We start from the raw sequence: 19,197 nt of genomic DNA, 5'->3' as shown, positions 1-19,197 counted from the left end.
AGATATCTGACGGTGAGATAGCGGTCCCGCTCTAGAAAGCCAAGAATAACGGCCGGGAGGATTCGTCGTGTTGACCACATGACACCTCGTAATCTGCAGGCCTTCGAGCTGAGCAGCGGTCGCTTGGTAGGCGAAGGCCTTCAATGGCTGTAGTGCCATGCGGTTTGGTTTTAGTTGTTGGAATGAAAGAAATACCGGAGAAATACCTGTCCCGTCTCCGCTTTGTCCAGCACAAATCTCACATGGAGTGACAGGGATGGACTGACTACGAAAACCGGTAGTGAGAGGGCAGCGCTCTGCCACCTGAGCCACAGAGGGTTATTATTATTATTATTATTATTATTATTATTATTATTATTATATCGATTGTGACAATTTTAGGACGACGAAACATAACCCACTGCATTCGTTTCAGTTTCTTTCCTGCTTCCTTTCTTGTTTTCCAATAGTTCTTCATTATTTCACTGTGTTTTTCCTCCTCTCTTCTGTCCAGATATTATTCTGTTCCTTCTTTTCTTTCTCCTGGAAACCCTTGAGAAATCCAGTTGTGAGAGGCCAGCGCTCTGCCACCTGAGTCACAGAGGATTCTTCTTCTTCTTCTTATTATTATTATATCGATTGTGACAATTTTAGGACGACGAAAAAGAACCCTCTGCATTCGTTTCAGTTTTTTCCTGCTTCCTTTCTTATTTTCCAATAGTTCTTTATTTCACTGTGTTTTTCCTCCCTCTTCTGTCCAGATGTTATTCTGTTCCTTCGTTTTTTATCCTGCAAACCCTTGACATTTTGATAAATCTCCTATAAGTTGTTGTGTTCTGTATTATATCTGCTATTATTCCCATCTCTGTCATATCTCTTTTTATACTTTGTATCCACTGATTGACATTCTTATTCTTATACTGTAAACATGATTAGAAATGTGTTTCGTGAGTCTGGCATTATCCATCCTCATTATGTGACCAAATAACTTAACTCTCCTCTTCCTGATCGTTGACATTTTTTTCAGTTTCTTATTTTTGTAGGGGTCTTAATCTTTTCCTGTGTTTTATTATTCTTCTTCTTATTATTCATTCATTCAACTTCGTTAATCGGCCCACTAGGGACCACGATAAGCCTCACGTTACATTCTGGCATTTGTTCATTTTTCGCTTGATCCACATCGTCTTCATTAGCCCACTGTGTTTGGCACGATGTTTTTCTGTCCATTTCACACCATTTGCCCGTTCTTCGTCCCGGAATGTCCCAACAGTCTTGATGGCTGTTCTGAAAAGATTTCGGTCTTGTGCATCTTCTGCTTGTACCCGTTCTTCAAGATCTTTCCTGCCCATGGCATTGCCGTTTTTGGTTTTGAGTCAATTATACCGTACTGAAGATACGTTTCGTCCATCGAGAGTCGATCATCCGTCGTATATGATCGTAGAAGCGAATTTAGCGTTTACGCATTATGTCCGTCATCTTCTCTATCTTAGAGTATACTTCTTGCCTGGATTTTCTAATGTAGATGCCATTTTTGTAGTTTGGGACAAGTATGGTGTATAGGATCTATCTTTCTTTCTTTCCTCTCTAAATCCGCGAGCATACATTTCTCGGATAGGATAAGGCATTCAGATGCATATAGCAATACCGTTTTGATGACCGTGTTGTAGTGACTTTTTTTTTCAGGGAAGAGCACTTTTTGTTGTATATGTTGCGGGTGGTTTGAAAAGTGACTTCCATTTTCTTGATTCTTGCTGCTATGGCCTCTTTGTGAAGTCAATTTTGCTGTATCCATTCCCCAAGGTATTTAAATTTATTAACACATTTTATCGTTCCATATTTGGTGTTTAGTTGTGCCGTATCATTTTTGATGTTCGACATTACTTCTGTCTTTTGAAAGGAAATGTTTAAACCTGTTCGCTCTGCCACTTCCTTCAACACATTGATCTGTTCTTTTGCACTTTCGAAATTTTCTGTCATTAGGGCTATATCGTCAGCGAACGCTAAGCAATCTATTTCCACTCCGTTTTCCTTTGTCCAAGTCCTTAGGGGGCTGTAAAAGTTTGTTTCTTTTAACGTCTTTCGGCAATCATGAATTATTATTATTATTATTATTATTATTATTATTATTATTATTATTATTCAGCTATGTGGTGTAAAGGTAGTGTTGCTGTTTTTATTCTAAGGTCCTGGGTTTGTTTTCCGGCCAGTTCAAGGATTTTAATTATGGACTGAGGAGTATAACGAGATTCACTTCAAGCTCTTAGTTACAAGAAGAAAGCGCACAGTGAGAAGATGACGCTACTGACCGAGTGTATATAGACGAACAGTGGTTGCCACGGTTACAGTAGTGTCAGGAAATTGATTACGCTAATTCCAGATAGACCCCAATCCAAAAATGTATACGAGTATATAAATGTTAAAACATGCCATAAATAGAGGTACTGTAGTTCATTCCATGTAAAGAAAACAGTATTGCTCTTATGGGCCTACAAGGAGTTAACACCCCCCTCTGAGACCCTCTTAATTCCTCGTGATTAAGGGATATTATACTGTACTTTGTTATGTATTCTGAAAGACAGGTAAAAAGGGTGAGGCATGTTTGCCCTTGAGTTATTTTAATAAGTACATAACATTTTATTTTTCATAAATACACATGTAGGGAGGAAGCACAATGGTGGTAACAGCCATCGCTTCGTTGCCGTCCTTCATTTTCCTTCTTCAGAATTGCTCTTGTACAAGCCTCGTGTATCATTTTTATCTTTCGTAGAATCATCTACAGTATCTATTTGTTGTGTCTGTTTTCTAGCCGTTAATGCCTGGAGAAATTTATTACATGCAATTAAATGCATTCCTTACCCGTCGAGCCCATACAAATGATTTGTCTTTTTCTCTCCCATTTTTTGTTTCTTTGTGTGCCGTAGTTTACCTCTGATTCTGTTCAAACAAAAATAGTCCCTTAAAAACCCCGGCCCCTTCAGTTCATAAAATTAATTTGTAGCTTAGTTTCTTCCGCTTTTTGTCTTGAACGTAAATACTGAGTTTCACAAATTTATATGCCGCCCTTTACCCGTGATGGTGTTCAGCAGAGGCGTTTGATATGGCAGCCCTGTTGTCATAAGAGCAATACTGTTTTCTTAACATGGAATGAACTATAGTAGATTTGTCCATTGGTCGCAGGTTTTTTTTGTCTGTCACCTACAGAGAAAGAGATACGAAGTGGCATAAAAATAACTACCATAGCACCCCTCTACAACAAGGGTAATTTTTTGAGTCTTTTAAGTGTGCGATTTTTGAAAAAAATCTTTACTGTTGCTTATGACTAAGTTTGGATGTTTAAGGAAACATCACATTTCATTCCTGAGATCATTTTACGCGTAATCTGAAAAATAGCTGTGAATGATGGCTCCCTGTCACCGTTTACAGCACCAAATTGATATTGCATATAAATTAATATTTCGGCCATTTTTATGGTTTTGATCATAGTTTGCTTATTTTAGTGATATACTGTAAAGTCATATTTGGTTATATTTTGATCACTTTTGTTTAAACCGAGGCGCCGTTTTAAACAATGTATATTTTATCTGCGTCGAGTTTCAAACACAGGTTTTAAAAATACTGTAGTAGATGTATTTTTATTTCTTTTCCCGAAACATATACATCTGCGCACTTTTTAGCGATAGATTTACACTCTAGTGCTGAATCGGTCGACTTCGGTTATCTTCGAGATTCGTATTGGCAACCTATGAAACACAAACTAAGAATCGCTTATCATCGCTGTGCGACATCTGGCGTACACTTTACGTACTCGTACTGTTGTTGTTTACACAGCAAAGCCAAACTATAGAATTCATGCTAGGAACACGTTTCGCATCGGGAAATATTATATCGTATTATATATTGTGTGTGTGACACAGTTGTTGGCGTTATGATAATAAAGGTTTAGAAACTTCATATCGATCGATCATATTATCGATTCAATTCAGATTTCATTTCCATTCAGTTGGCAGTATTACGGGAACCGGCAGTGCTCCTTTTTTACTCCTCATCGAGTACAAAAATATATCAATAAAAAGTGCGCGTACAGTAGGTTTAGCAATACTATCATAATTCCGAGAAAAGAGATGCTGTATGATGTGCAGATACCGGAAAACAGTAGCGGCGATGGGGGGGGGGGGGTTACAGTCGCCCTCCCCCCGCTTTGTGGAGAAAAATACATTATTATTACATTTTAGCCACCTGACTTTTTTTTTAAAGTTTTGACAGACTGAAGAACCTAACAGATACTAACAATCGCCTGAAACTAGAAATTATATAAAAAAAGCAATTTGTACAATCCCTATTGTTTTTCAGCTGATTCCTTTCTTTAATTATTAAGAGAAATACTTAGCGGAAATGCGCAAAAAATGTCGTTCGTTGCGGCTAACCGATTCATACAGTGCAATAGCATGTAGTATGTGTTGTGAGGAAGGGTAGCAGGGGTATATTTTTTTGCAGTGGCGAATATAATATATATTGTTTTGGGGGGGTCAAGATTGATGTAAGGTTAGGTTAAGTAATTTTAAGAGGTCAGACGATTTCAAACACTTTAGAAAGGAAAAAGGAAACATTGATTTGGGCTGATACATACATACATACATACATACATACATACATACATACATACATACATACAACACCAATGGTTACAAAACGAAGTCCAGGTTTCTTGGTACACTTGCAAACTTATCAAGAACTTCTTCATCACTAACTATAATGTCTCTGTGGATAGAGAGTAAAGCAAGCCCGTTAAGCCTACTTTCAGATGTGCTGTTCCTTAAGTAAGTCTTCAGTCTCCTTAGGCTAGAGAAAGTTCTTTCTACGGTTGCGATAGAAACAGGAAGAACGGCGAGTAATTTGAGAAGGGTATAAATGTTGGGGAAGAAAGTTTTGTCACATTTTTCTGGAGAACTTACAGCCATTTTGGGAAGATTTGAAGGATTTTCCTGACTCCACTTTTCTTTCCACAGCATAAACTCACTTTGCACAATCTCTTTATGTGACAGATCTCCTTCGTATAAACTAAAAGCAGCCTGCAGTGAACCGAAATCTGTTACGATACACAATTGTGGAAGGATGTTTTGTAAGGATGCAACTATTTCCTTGTGAGATTCAAAGCGTTCTTTTAGTGAGTTACAAAAATCGTCCAGGTATGGTACATAAACTGCTAACTGTTGGCTCGGTATCTCAACAACGATCGAAAATTCCCATCATTTTGGTCCGGTTCTTCAAGGCTTATACATTTTTTCGGGGGGGGGGCAGGCCCCCTGGGGCCCCCCCTTATATACGCCCCTGATTTTTGTCAAGGTTATGGGCACTGGGGTATAATTCACCCGCTTGCCGCGCGCATTGGTCATTCTGGCAGTTCACTCGGTAAATGTGTCTGTGTAGTTCTACCTAGTGTCTGTTACTTTGTTAGTATGTAGGGGCCTAGTCAAATACTGAATGACATTTTAATTGTATATTCACGCCGAATTTCTATTTAATTGTAATACATATGTAATTATTGCCCCTTTAGTGAAAATTTTATTGTATAGTACTCTTATTTTTTTTTGCTAGGGGCTTTACGTCGCACCGACACAGATAGGTCTTATGGCGACGAGGGGATAGGAAAGGCCTAGGAGTTGGAAGGAAACGGCCGTGGCCTTAATTAAGGTACAGCCCCAGCATTTGCCTGGTGTGAAAATGGGAAACCACGGAAAACCATTTTCAGGGCTGCCGATAGTGGGATTCGAACCTACTATCTCCAGGATGCAATCTCACAGCCGCGCGCCTCTACACGCACGGCCAACTCGCCCGGTATAGTGCTCTTAATACCACACTAAATTTGGTAAACTCAAACTTTACGTCGTCGTAGAAATTCGTTCAGACAGCATTACAAATACTTAGCATTTTGTAGCTTTCTTTCTTCCAATTTTTATGTCGCCCCCTTCCCCGCCTCCAGCTAAATATTACTAGTCAAGTTGGCAACAGTGATGAGCCATTGAAAAAGAAAAGGAGAATAGGGTGGCGATATTTGCCTTTTAATGTATAGCCTTAGGCGGCGAGTGATATTAGTGTTGCCAACTTATATTTTCAAGATCCGCTAAATACTACTAAAATCCGCTAAAATTCCGCCAAGAAATCCGATCTCAAATAATGAGCAATAAAAAGAGCAATAATAATAATAATAATAATAATAATAATAATAATAATAATAATAATAATAATAATAATAATAAGTAAATGTCTGCACTCACCTGATCTGTGAGTTTCACTGGGATTAACCCCCTTGCCTGCGAGCCGGCGAGGTAAAACTTGTTGGCGTTTTACTGCCGGGTGCAAACTAGGTGAATTCCGAATCCCGTACTTCAAGGGCCACACACAGAACAGGCCAGTTCATTAAAAGGCCTTCCTTCATAGCATAAATAATGCTACTCTCTCACAGTTTCATTAGGCCTATGTGTATTCATTCGTCAACTAAGAGATAAGTACCCTTTCCCCACGCATTACAAATTTATGATACCATGCTCTCGTAACATCAAATCTAAATATGTTTTCCTCATGTGACTGCTAGCTCCTGACAAGAAATACGGTATAGCTCGGAGACAGACTGGAGTACAAATTGAACAAAAAACCCACTAAATTCCGCTATAATAAATCTAGAATTCCGCCAAAAAAATCCGCTGTCCGCTAAATGATATATTTCTCTGCCGACAGTCTTCTAATTCCGCCAAATTTAGCGGAAAATCCGCTAAGTTGGCAACACTGCCTAATATACTGTAGTAGTGGTATTTCACCGTTGGCAAATGCAGAGTGGGTCTCGGTCCGCAAGTGGCCACGGTTGGTCTGTGTCCGGCTGCTCTGCACATCGACCAACCAACCGAGCAGTGGAGGGGTGGGGTGGCCACGGTCCTGCTGTGGCTTACGCCTCTGTGTTCGGGAGACGGAGAGGGGCTGGTCCGCACCGTCGGCTGTCCTGAGAATGGTTTTCCGTGTTTTTCTACTCTCCTGCATTAAGGCGAATACTGCAACAGCTCCTAGTGTAGGCCACGGCCGCCAACACACTCACCTTCTCCGATACAAATCTCCTTGCCTGAGAGACGGCGTCACCGTCTAGGAGGCCCGCCTTCCCCTTCAGGGTAGGAATAAAACATTTAGTAGTAGTAGTAGTAGTAGTAGTAGTAGTAGTAGTAGTAGTAGTAGTATTTCGCTTGTATTAAAGGAGATCACTAAGGAAGTGGTAGAAAATGATTTGGGATCACACTGACTGAATTAGCAAGGTACGAAAAGGTATAAATTTTTATTTGTAAAAAATAATAATAATTATCACTTAATATTAAGTTTGAGTAAGCAATGACAGAAGGCCTCGGGTCCAGCAGGGCGCCACTGACAATGTCCACTCTTCCATACAGTCACTCTCCAGGTCAGTAACAGCGGCATTTGTCCGTGGGGCACTTGGGATTGTTGACAACACAGAGGTCCTGGCAATAGACATCAGCTCCTTCGCGGCCTTCCAGTTCACCGATAGCATCGCATTGAGACCTGGGAAATAAACATAACAATACTAATGAAACGAATACATGAATACCAGGATAATTGCAAAATAGATCCACCACTCTTGTAGATAAGTAATGAATGCATACGAGCTGACCGAGGTTATTTTCGACACTGGTATAATGCCAACATACAGTATGTAAATAACTTGCTTGTTGCTTGATGATGCTCCTTGTTTAAAGGGGCCTAACATCTAAGGTCATCGGCCTATGAAAATAACTACCACGACAGTACATCCTCTTCAACTTCAAGAAAATACGATCATTACTTTATTAAAAGCAACTTTGGAATTCACTTCCGGCTGCTGTCAGGAACTTTATCAAAACATTTGTCAAAGATGTTTTATAAAATATATTGTGCAAGTTAACTTTTATAAAAGATTACAACTAGAACCCGGTAGTTAGGCAAAAAGTCTTTCTTTGATCTGGGTGGATAATATATCGAAGTGTCACATAGAGACAAACCTGTTCCCGCACGATTGGGAAAGGTAGGACCAGTTATTATTTTGCCTTTTTTGTGTGTGCCTGTTATAGCTTCCGTAGCCTAGATGAATGCCATTTTGTTGCCTTTTTTAAGTTGTTGTGGATATTTTATGCTGTTATTTATGTATTAAAACGAATTAATGGAAAAAATGTTATTTTATTTACTTATTTAAATTTATTTATTTACTTATCGTATGGCAAGTATACAAAAGTAAAAGAAACTTTACACTATATACAAGGACAAGAAAGTTGGTAGCGTTCACATTTACAAATCAATGTCCAGTTGCTGTAGTCATTCTAAGAAGGGGGGTGTAGCACTGATGACATCTTGGGCTGGTCCACCATACTTCCTCAGAGGGCACTCCTCAATAATGTGCTGCACTGACTGGAAAGTGGCTCCGCAATCACAGGCAGGGGATTCTCGAAGTCCCCACTTATGCAGCATGGCATTACATATAGCGTGGCCTGTTCTTCAACGGTTGAGTTTAGACCATCGATGTCTTTTCAGGTGAAATCCGGGGAGTCCAGTTGTGTGGTCTTGGATGGCTTGGGGCCTCTCAGGGTGCATGCGCCGTGCAGTGCACGGGCGCAAGGTGCAGGAGACGACTTCACTAGGTTGACCAGAGTGCAAACCCCCACTCCATTTCCCCTACACCTGTCTCACCCGTTCGGCCTGTCTTCGCCTTCTCCACCTTCCCCGCTGATCTCCCCTCACTGCGAAATGTTTATGTGCGGTGAGCGGTGACACTGTTGTATGGGACAACGTTACCGGTGTTAAAACACTCTTCTTTCAATTTGGTTTGAGCAGACAATTTATCTTCTCTAGCTCTTCCTTTATCTTTGCAATGATACCAGTTATGCCTGCAACAAGGGACCGGCTGACAGCAATTTGAGAGCCTTCTTTAAATTACAATCAGGAATAGGCCTACTCGCACGCAATCTAGTTTTCGTACCAGTCAAAGCAGGAAAAAATACCTTTCACATATGCATGTGAAACCAAACATAGAAATAATCTTAGCTGCTTCTCGATGCAGCTTAGGAAAATCCTCCTTCGCAAAATTATCGTAGAATTTGAGCAAAGCCTTTGTATTGGAAAATAGATATTTTTGATTAACTTATCACATAATTATTGTCCCACGGATTAAGCATTTGGCTTTATCTTCACGACTGACAAAGAAATACGGAAGTTCCTAGTTCGATTGAAATGGACTTTCGGAAGTCCAGGTTGCTCCATTATTATGTTGTTGTCTTGCGCTTATCTATTTCACTGATAAACAAACCGTCTATCACCTAACGCTTAGTCGCTCTCAGCGCACTACACCATCCGAGCCAAGCCGAGTTGAGTCGAGTCGGAACGATGCACAGTGCACGGAGTCTCTGCACCTCAATATGCACGCGTGAGATTTTGAGTGTTTGAGAGGCCCTGCTGGTGTTTTACACGTGCAGAGCTCCAGCTTTGACTCCATTTTTTCTGGATATTGAAGCCAGTTATGTCATGCCATATTGGGTTCCTTGATTTAAGACGAGAAGGAGGTAGGTCAATAAGGACCTAAGTAAGGGGTGGGACGTATAGATAACCTCCTCGTGGTGTACCCTGGGCAACGGACTCCTTATGCAGGACGGTTGATAGTCTACACAAATAGGCGACCGAACTAGATCCTGGATCTCTCACGTCAATCAAAGTTACATCAGCAGATGAAGAAAAAATGTAATTCCAATGTACTGTATTAATCAAGAAAGATAAGAATGTTTGTAAATGATGAATGGGCTGGTGCTGTAAGGTGAGGAAAAAGTAATTACGGTCGAGGGCTCACTACCCTAACATGTCTAGCCTATGGTTTTGTCCAGACCCTACCCTAACCTATCTAGACCAATGGTCTTGACACGCCCTACCGTAACCACTCCAGACCAACGGTGTTGTCCAGACCCTGCCATAATCAATCCAGACCAATCTTCTTGTCCAGGCCCTACCCTAACCAGATCAGACCAATGGTCTTTCCTCAGTTAAGTAGAGGCTTAAGGCCACGTTGCGGCTCTAACCTGGGGGCTTATGCCCCCAGATCCAATTTGCTTGTCCCCATATCACTGGTCTTGTCCAGACCCTACCCTAACCTATCCAGACCAATGGTCTTGTCCAGACCTACGCTAACCAATCCAGACCAATGGTCTTGTCCAGACCCTACCCTAACCTTCTTGTCTAGGCCCTACCCTAACCTATCCAGACCAATGGTCTTGTCCAGACCCTAACCCTACCCTAACCAATCCAGACCAATGGTCTTGTCCAGGCCATACCCTAACCAGATCAGACCAATGGTATTTCCTCAGTTAAGTAGAGGCCTAATGCCGCTTTGCGGCTCTAACTTGGGGGCTTATGCCCCTAGACCCAATTTGCTTGTCCTCATATCACTTGTTTTGTCCAGACCCTACCCTACCCTATCCAGACCAAGGGTCTTGTCCAGGCCCTACCCTAACAAGCACAGGCCAATAGTGTTTCCTCAGGTAACTACAGGCCTAAGGTCACTTCGTGGTTCTAACCTGGAGGCTTACGCTTCCAGATCCCCTTTGCTTGTCCTCATGCCACTGGTCCGCGGCTCTAAACTGGGGCTTACGCCCCCAGATCCCCTTTGCTCACTGATGGTCTAGTTGCTAAGTAGAATGGTTGGCAGCGTTGTGCTTTGCTCGATCACGTCGTCGGCGAGTCATCTGCGAGAAATAAACATAGGACAGTCATACCGAGCGTAGATATTGGCGATGCAAGTGGTAAGCATGGTACTAATGTTGCGTGAACACGACTGGAGTTTTAATAGCGGTAATGAACAGGTAATCTGTCTTAAATTTTGATACTGATTTCGAGTTCCTGAAAGCAGTTGGAAGTGAATTGCAAAGTCGTGACCCAGCCACAACGAAGGATCTATTATTCATTGAAGAGTGGTTGACGGGAATAGCGAGGGAAGTGCCAGATCTAGTGTTACAGTTATGACATGAGGATAATAATGGAGTTTCGATAAAATGTATTGGGTTAGATTTTTCTTCAGAGCTCGACATATCAACGTAAGTATATGTGGAACTTCCGTCGCCTCTTGGGTTTCACAGCCAGGAAAGAGCAGTGTAGCTAGGGGTTATGTGAGCATCATAACTCAAGTTAAAGTTTACTTGCACTGTTAGTGAGAAAAACTCTCATAAAATATACTGGTATGTTTCAAATTAAACCATTACAGGAGAGTAGGCTACACCAAAAGTTCTACGTCTGTCTGCTTGTTCATACCGGTGCTACAAGTTTAAAACCCACGTGGCTGGTATTAATCCAGCCCGGGGGCCACTACATTTGTAATGTTATAAGTAAGTGGAAATTAATGCAATCTTACTTCGAGAGCGTCTGAGAGGAGAGATGTGTTCATTGCGATGTCCAGGGATCCACCATCCCGCCCCAAGAAGTACATTTACTTTTGTAACCTAACTAAGATTATTACACGCCATATTCATTTCTCGAGTAGCTTCTTATAATCCTATTGGCCAATGTAAAGTGGCACGTGATCTCCGTCCCGTGAAGGAACTTAGTTATCATAATGCGTTACCAACCACAACACAATAAAAGCGCAAGTGGCCGCACTCACGAAACTAGAAGCCTAGGGCCGCTTCGCGGCTTCTAACCGTCCAGACCAATGGTCTTGTCCACGGCAAGAATCCCAACTATCCAGACCAATGGTCTTGTCGACAGCAAGAATCCTAACCGTCCAGACCAATCGTCTTTTCTCACGAAACTAGGGGCCTAACGCTGCTTCGCGGCTTCTAACCGTCCAGACCAATGGTCTTGTCCACGGCAAGAATCCTAACTATCCAGACCAATGGTTTTCTCCACGGCAAGAATCCTACCCGTCCAGACCAATTGTCTTCCGTCCAGACCAATCGTCTTTCCTCACGAAACTAGGGGCCTAACGCCGCTTCGCGGCTTTTAACCGTCCAAGACCAATGGCCTTCGTCTTGTCCACGGCAAGAATCCTAACCGTCCAGACCAATCTAATAATCACCACCACCAGCTAGCGAAGCAAGCATAGTTCCTAAATACAGAGGTTGGCAGCACGAGCACTGCTAGAGAACATCCTATCCGAGTAGGCCGCGAGCGAGGAAACAAACGACAGTCGCTACGCGTGAGTGGCTCCCGGGCTGGACTAAAAATAATTTTTTTTTTGCTAGCGTCTTTACGTCGCACCGACACAGATAGGTCTTATGGCGACGTAAAAATAAATTGATAATGTAAACATCATATTCAATTTCAGTTTTTCAGCCAAATACTGGATACGTAATCCATTTAATTTCTTTTTCATGTCCATACCTGTGCATCCTTACTGCTTAGTATTTATCACCTCTGCTATGTTTAAATACACTTACTGTCTTAAATTTATATGTTTTTATACTCCTGGTTTCTTTCATTCATTTCATACTCGGAAATAAGCAGTTTTGTTGTAGCAACATTCTAACTGAACTTACGATCCGCCATTTTGGATGTAACAAGTCAAATCTCTTTCAAATGATAGCACGATGCTCATACGTTTTATCAAGGAAATTACATAAAAGGACATTCTATAACATTTTGCTCCATTACATTGTCATTTATTTGATAAAACATATGTTATTAAAGATCTTTGACTAATTATTTTGATAGTGTAATACAAGCCTAATAAGACAATATCAAAATTTCAGACTGCATGGAGAGATTACCTGCTGAATACCGCTGATAGTTTCATGTAACTGGTTATTTAATTGTGTGGTATGTAGGCTAGTAACATAGCATTTTTACTGTACAATTGAAGACCACTGTTGTTTCTTTTAATTAATATTATTTTTATTGTTATAGTGCAAAAGTACATAGATCATTGTTTATTGCCATACTTGTTTTATCCATTACTTTATTATGCATTGTGTTCTGTTTACGCATTGGATTATATTTTTTAGTTTATACAGCAAAACTTTCTCAAAGCGGAAACACAAGGGACCCCTCTAAAAAAACAACGAATTAGACAAGTTTCCACATTACACAATACATCAGAGGTTTTGCCTTAAAACAGAAGTCTAAACAGTGACTTTAAATATTACGTAGAGCTTACCTGTACGGTATCTGTCTATGCATAACGCTCAGTTATCCAGATTGATGTATGTAGTACTGCAGCACACTGATTTGTTTATTATTATTATTATTATTATTATTATTATTATTATTATTATTATTATTATTATTATTATTCGATTAAAGAACCAAGTGAATAGAAAGTGCAAGGTAGCTAAGGAAGAATGGCTGAAGGAGAAGTGCACGGATGTTGAAGGCTGTATGGTCCTGGGAAAGGTAGATGCTGCATACAGGAAAATGAAGGAAACCTTTGGAGAAAGGAAATCTAGGTGTATGAATATTAAGAGCTCAGATGGAAAGCCACTTCTAGGGAAAGAAGACAAAGCAGAAAGATGGCAGGAGCATATCCAACAGTTGTATCAAGGTAAAGATGTAGATAATTTGGTTCTGGAACATGAAGAGGCTGTTGATGCTGATGAAGTGGGAGACCCAATTTTGAGGTCAGAGTTTGACAGAGCTGTGAATGACCTAAATAGGAACAAGGTACCTCGAATTGATGACATTCCCTCTGAATTACTGACTGCCTTAGGAGAAACCTGCATGGCAAGGTTATTTCATTTAGTGTGCAAGATGTATGAGACAGAAGAAGTCCCATCCGATTTACGGCAGAATGTTGTTATACCTATTCCCAAGAAAGCCGGAGCTGACAGGTGTGAAAACCACCGCACCATTAGTTTAGTATCTCATGCCTGCAAAATTTTAACACGTGTTATTTATAGAAGAATGGAAAAACAAGTTGAAGCTGAGTTGGGAGAAGATCAATTTGGCTTCAGAAGAAATGTAGGAACACGTGAAGCAATCCTGACTTTACGTCTGATCTTAGAGGATCGAATCAAGAAGGACAAGCCCACGTACATGGCATTCGTAGATCTAGAAAAGGCATTCGATAATGTTGATTGGACCAAGCTATTTAGGATTCTGAAGATGATAGGGATCAAATACCGAGAACGAAGAATTATCTACAATCTGTATAAAAATCAGTCTGCAGTGATAAGAATCGAGGGCTTTAAAAAAGAAGCAGAAATCCTGAAAGGAGTGAGGCAAGGCTGCAGTTTGTCCCCCTCCTTTTCAATGTTTACATAGAACAGGCAGTAAAGGAAATCAAAGGGAAATTTGGAAAGGGAATCACAGTCCAAGGAGAGGAAATCAAAACCTTGAGATTTGCCGATGATATTGTTATTTTATCTGAGTCTGCAGAAGATCTCGAGAAGCTGCTGAATGGTATGGATGAAGTCTTGGGTAAGGAGTACAAGATGAAAATAAGTAAGTCCAAAACAAAAGCAATGAAGTGCAGTCGAACGAAGGCAGGTGATGTAGAAAATATTGGATTAGGAAATGAAGTCTTAAAGGAAGTAGATGAATATTGTTACTTGGGTAGTAAAATAACTAACGATGGCAGAAGTAAGGAGGACATAAAATGCAGACTAGCACAAGCAAGGAAGAGCTTTCTTAAGAAAAGAAATTTGCTCACTTCAAACATTGATATCGAAATTAGAAGATGTTTTTGAAGACTTTCGTGTGGAGCGTGGCATTGTATGGAAGTGAAACATGGACGATAACCAGTTCAGAAAGAAAGAGAATAGAAGCTTTTGAAATGTGGTGTTACAGAAGAATGCTGAAGGTGAGATGGATAGATCGAATCACGAATGAAGAGATACTGATTCGAATTGATGAGAGGAGATCGATTTGGCTAAATTAGACGAGAAGAAGAGATAGAATGATAGGACACATCTTAAGACACCCAGGACTTGTTCAGTTGGTTTTTGAAGGAAGTGTAGGTGGTAAGAACGGTAGGGGTAGACCAAGGTATGAATATGACAAGCAGATTAGAGCAGATGTAGAATGCAATAGCTACGTAGAAATGAAAATGTTAGCACAGGATACGGCGGCATAGAGAGCTGCATCAAACCAGTCTATGGACTGATGACTCAAACAACAACATTATTATTATTATTGCGCTTTATTATTACATTCAGAATGACACACAGAAGGCGCAGTATTATACTGTTTCTGAACACTGGATATACGCTTCTTAAACTTATTTCAAACATAAAACTCTATACACTATTTCACAACATTAAGCTTTTTTTCAACAGATCAAACAAAGAAACTTGTTTCCTCTTCATTCTAATTGTGCCTTTCTGTATGCAGGCCTGAGCTGAGTACTTTGAAACGCTTTCTCCATTCTACAACAACTTCCGGAAACAGAAATTATAGGTCGAAATTTGGACAAAGCTAAGAATTTATACAACTTCAGATTGAAGTAATATACATTTATTCCGACAATACAACATAAATACCCACATCGCGACTGGAAGCAGATCTGGAAAATATATATGGAACAAATGAATCGTTTGTTGCAGAAACAGCACTTCTTCACTTTTTGACACTATATGAGTTATTAATACTGCCATGATTAATGCACGAAGGGCTACCATTTTGTGCAGAAAAAACACTTCTACCATATATCTCTGCCTGTCAGTCGCGAATGAAAGTTTCCGTTTTGTGCAGAAAGAACACTTATCCTGGAGAGGTATTGTTTTTACTTCAAACCAGCCCGCTTCACAAAGTAGTAGTGTCAGTTCTTTCAGTTGAGTCGCTAGGAAGAGGTGTGAAAAGAGATGCAAAAGTCGCATTTCATATAAATCAATTTATGGAGTTTCAGTATGAGGCAAATCATGTCTTAGGAAAACACTGTATTGATGGACTGTGCGTTCATACTTTCAAGTTGCTTATTTCTGCAACCCGTCTTCCTGTGTTACCAACTAGACTTGCTTATCTACAAGGCTGTGTTCCATTAAATGAAAAGAAATTAGCAGACATAATGAAGTTGGAATCTTACATACCAGAAGAACCCCATGAGTTTTATAATAAACTCTTTGCATGGACAACATCAGCGCAATAGAAGTGAGAGGCATTGTTCAAAGATAAGAGACTTGTTACTTGTAAAATATTGTGTTGTTCTGTTTTATATATACTTTGAACTTTGGAAAGGGACATAAAAAGGAGTATTCTTCTGTTTATTTTTCTATACAATGTGGTCCAATCATAATATGTGCAAATAAGTAAGTCTTACAAATAACTATTAAATAATGGGTTTAAACACTGTCCTCAGTACAAATAAAGTTCCTTTTGAAATTGAAATGACGTTAAAATCAATGTTACATTTCCTTATATTCTCATTAATGGTGTTTGTTGCAGAAACAGCACGTCTCCACTATTTTCAACAAAGTCTGTAAAGGAATGTATTGGATTAATTCATATAAGCAACCTATCTGTCATAGCCATTTCAACAGTAGAATAAGCATAATAAATATCGGAAGGATAGAAATGACATTACACACTACAGGCAGTTTTTCCTGTTTTCTGAACAATTTGGTACGTTGGAGAAGTGTCGTTTCTGAAACAAACGATTCAAATGGATCTCAATTGAATGGAGGGTATCGCTCTACATATACACAGATGAAATCATCCCGACGGGTGAGAAAATGAACAGATATGGACAAGTATCTGATGACAAATGACTGGTATGTCTTCAGACGGACAATCTCGTGCATCGAGTTACGACATGCGGCGATGCGGCATTAGTTTGGAGACAGACACTAAACGCTATCTACTGGATATCAGGGACAACAACAACCAGTGACAGAGTGAGGGATATGCTGAATCTGGAACTAAATCACGGGCAGAACGAGAGCGAAAACGCTTGCATATGGATAACAGCTGAAGCTATTCATTACAACGTCAAGGCGTACACTCAGCATACAAGTGTGACGCTAACGGGGTTTCTGGATCATCTCAGGAAAGAACGCTGGAAGATGGTCAGGCAGCAATGTCTTCAAGAAGCCTTTGGAAACCATCTTTTCAAATTCTGAAGTACCTTCCTATTATGTGTTGTGTGTAACATATGTCAAATTTTCTTTTAATGTGAAGAGTATTTTGCGTTGAGTATAACTGTGTACTGTTAAATGATTATGATAAAGAAGATGACAGACATACATTCGCTGCCCATAGTGTGAAAAGGAAAAAAAAAGTTATTTTTCAGTTCAAATACGTAACAACTTGATGTTCTTCTGTATTAATTATTTATTTTTATTTCTTCAGATGCAAACTAGTTTTTTTTGCTATTTTGCTTTACGTCGCACCGACAGGCGACGATGGGACAGAAAAGGCCTAGGAATTGGAAGGAAGCGGCCGTGGCCTTAATGCAAACTTGTAATCGTTGTGGTTGTGGAATAATCATGAACTTGTTTTATTTTATTTTTGTGTCTACTCTCACATTTGCTTTGTACGGTAATGATATAACTTATGTTTATATACCACAAATTTTTATCTTTCAAACAGTAGATTTTGCTGTCTTATTTTCAGTTTATATTTGTAATGATTTTTGTACATATTTAATGTTTGTGTATTCATATGCTTTTTTATGTAAAGATGCTTGGAGAATGTAAAAAAAGCGGATTAATAAAGGTGTTCTAAAAGAAGTACATTAGTTCAAGACGAGTGTAAGCGTTTAGATGTAATGGCAAATTGCTTTACGTCCCAAAAACACCGTGAATCTGTTCCTGGATTCGGATCTTGTTGTGATCTTCATCTTCTTGCTCGTCTCCTTCTTCTGTCTTTTCCTCATTCTCGGGCTGTAGCTGATGCGAAAATGTAGTGTATTGTAGCTGTTCATCACTCCGAATGAAGTTCTCTGCCTCGCAGGGAACGTTTCTTGCCTGACACAAGTTGGATATTGCCGATGCGTTTTCAAGCACTTCATTCGTTCCACCATCCATATTCTCACTCTCTACAACCACGTTCATCAGTTTGTCCAAACAATGACCTTGTTCAAACTAGCACCAGAAATGCACAAATATTGTGCGTAGGACTACATACGTTCCTAATATTTTCCACATTATACAAACAGATTTTAAAGAATTCTTTCACTTTTCGTTTCCTTTCCTCGTCGAGGAGATTCCACATTTTATAAAATTAAGAAAATTATAAATCCGCAAGCTTCGCCGGAACCGAGAAAATACTCCGCAGTGGACAATTTTCCGCGTTACACAAGTTCCGCTTTGATCACGTTTGACTGTATTTTACTTGTTTTTAATTATGATTCTTTTTCTTTCGTCTTACTTTTATGCTCCGGATTAATTTCCTTTTATTTGTTAAAGTGAACGGCCGTCGTCGTGTTGAAACACCGGATCCCGTGGCATCTCCGCAGTTCAGCAACATCGGGCGTGGTCAAGATTTGGATGGGTTGCCACGCGCTGTTGGTGGGGGTAAGGGAATGGAGGAGCGGAAAGGAACTGGCCACCCTATCGTACGTAAACTCCGGCTCAGGCACACCTCTGTGGAAGTTCGGACCTGTCTTCGGGCAGAATACACCGTTACCTATTTGTTAAACGTTGCTTTCTTTATTCATCAAATCTGTTATTTAGCTTAGTTATCCTTAATTATTTTAACAGATTAGTATATTTCTTTTATATATGTATTATCCTGCAATTTACGCGGTTGAGTGTAAGGTTGGGCCACGAGACCTAACTTTGAAATCAATCAATCAATCAATCAATCAATCAATCAATCAATCAATCAATCAATCAATCAATCAATCAATCAATCAATCAATCAATCAATCAATCAATCAATCAATCAATCAATCAATCAATCAATCAATCAATCAATCAATCAATCAATCAATCAATCAATCAATCAATCAATCAATCAATCAATCAATCAATCAATCAATCAATCAATCAATCAATCAATCAATCAATCAATCAATCAATCAATCAATCAATCAATCAATCAATCAATCAATCAATCAATCAATCAATCAATCAATCAATCAATCAATCAATCAATCAATCAATCAATCAATCAATCAATCAATCAATCAATCAATCAATCAATCAATCAATCAATCAATCAATCAATCAATCAATCAATCAATCAATCAATCAATCAATCAATCAATCAATCAATCAATCAATCAATCAATCAATCAATCAATCAATCAATCAATCAATCAATCAATCAATCAATCAATCA

At 39.6% G+C, this 19,197-nt stretch overlaps 1 protein-coding gene across 2 annotated transcripts in view; it reads right to left on the bottom strand.

The window, feature by feature from the left end:
* Positions 1 to 7,301: 7,301 nt before the first annotated feature.
* The window catches only part of LOC136884695 (uncharacterized), a 348,446-nt gene continuing 336,550 nt past the window's right edge, over positions 7,302 to 19,197 (bottom strand). For both annotated transcript variants that reach the window (XM_068230002.1, XM_067156971.2), the window contains exon 10: positions 7,302 to 7,539. In XM_068230002.1, coding sequence (XP_068086103.1) covers positions 7,422 to 7,539 — 118 coding nt within the window. In that variant the 3' untranslated portion in view covers positions 7,302 to 7,421. The remainder of the gene's footprint in view (positions 7,540 to 19,197) is intronic.

The sequence above is a fragment of the Anabrus simplex genome, chromosome 13 (genome assembly GCF_040414725.1).
Source record: "Anabrus simplex isolate iqAnaSimp1 chromosome 13, ASM4041472v1, whole genome shotgun sequence".
NCBI lineage: Eukaryota > Metazoa > Arthropoda > Insecta > Orthoptera > Tettigoniidae > Anabrus > Anabrus simplex.
This window is presented reverse-complemented; position numbering and strand designations above follow the sequence as displayed.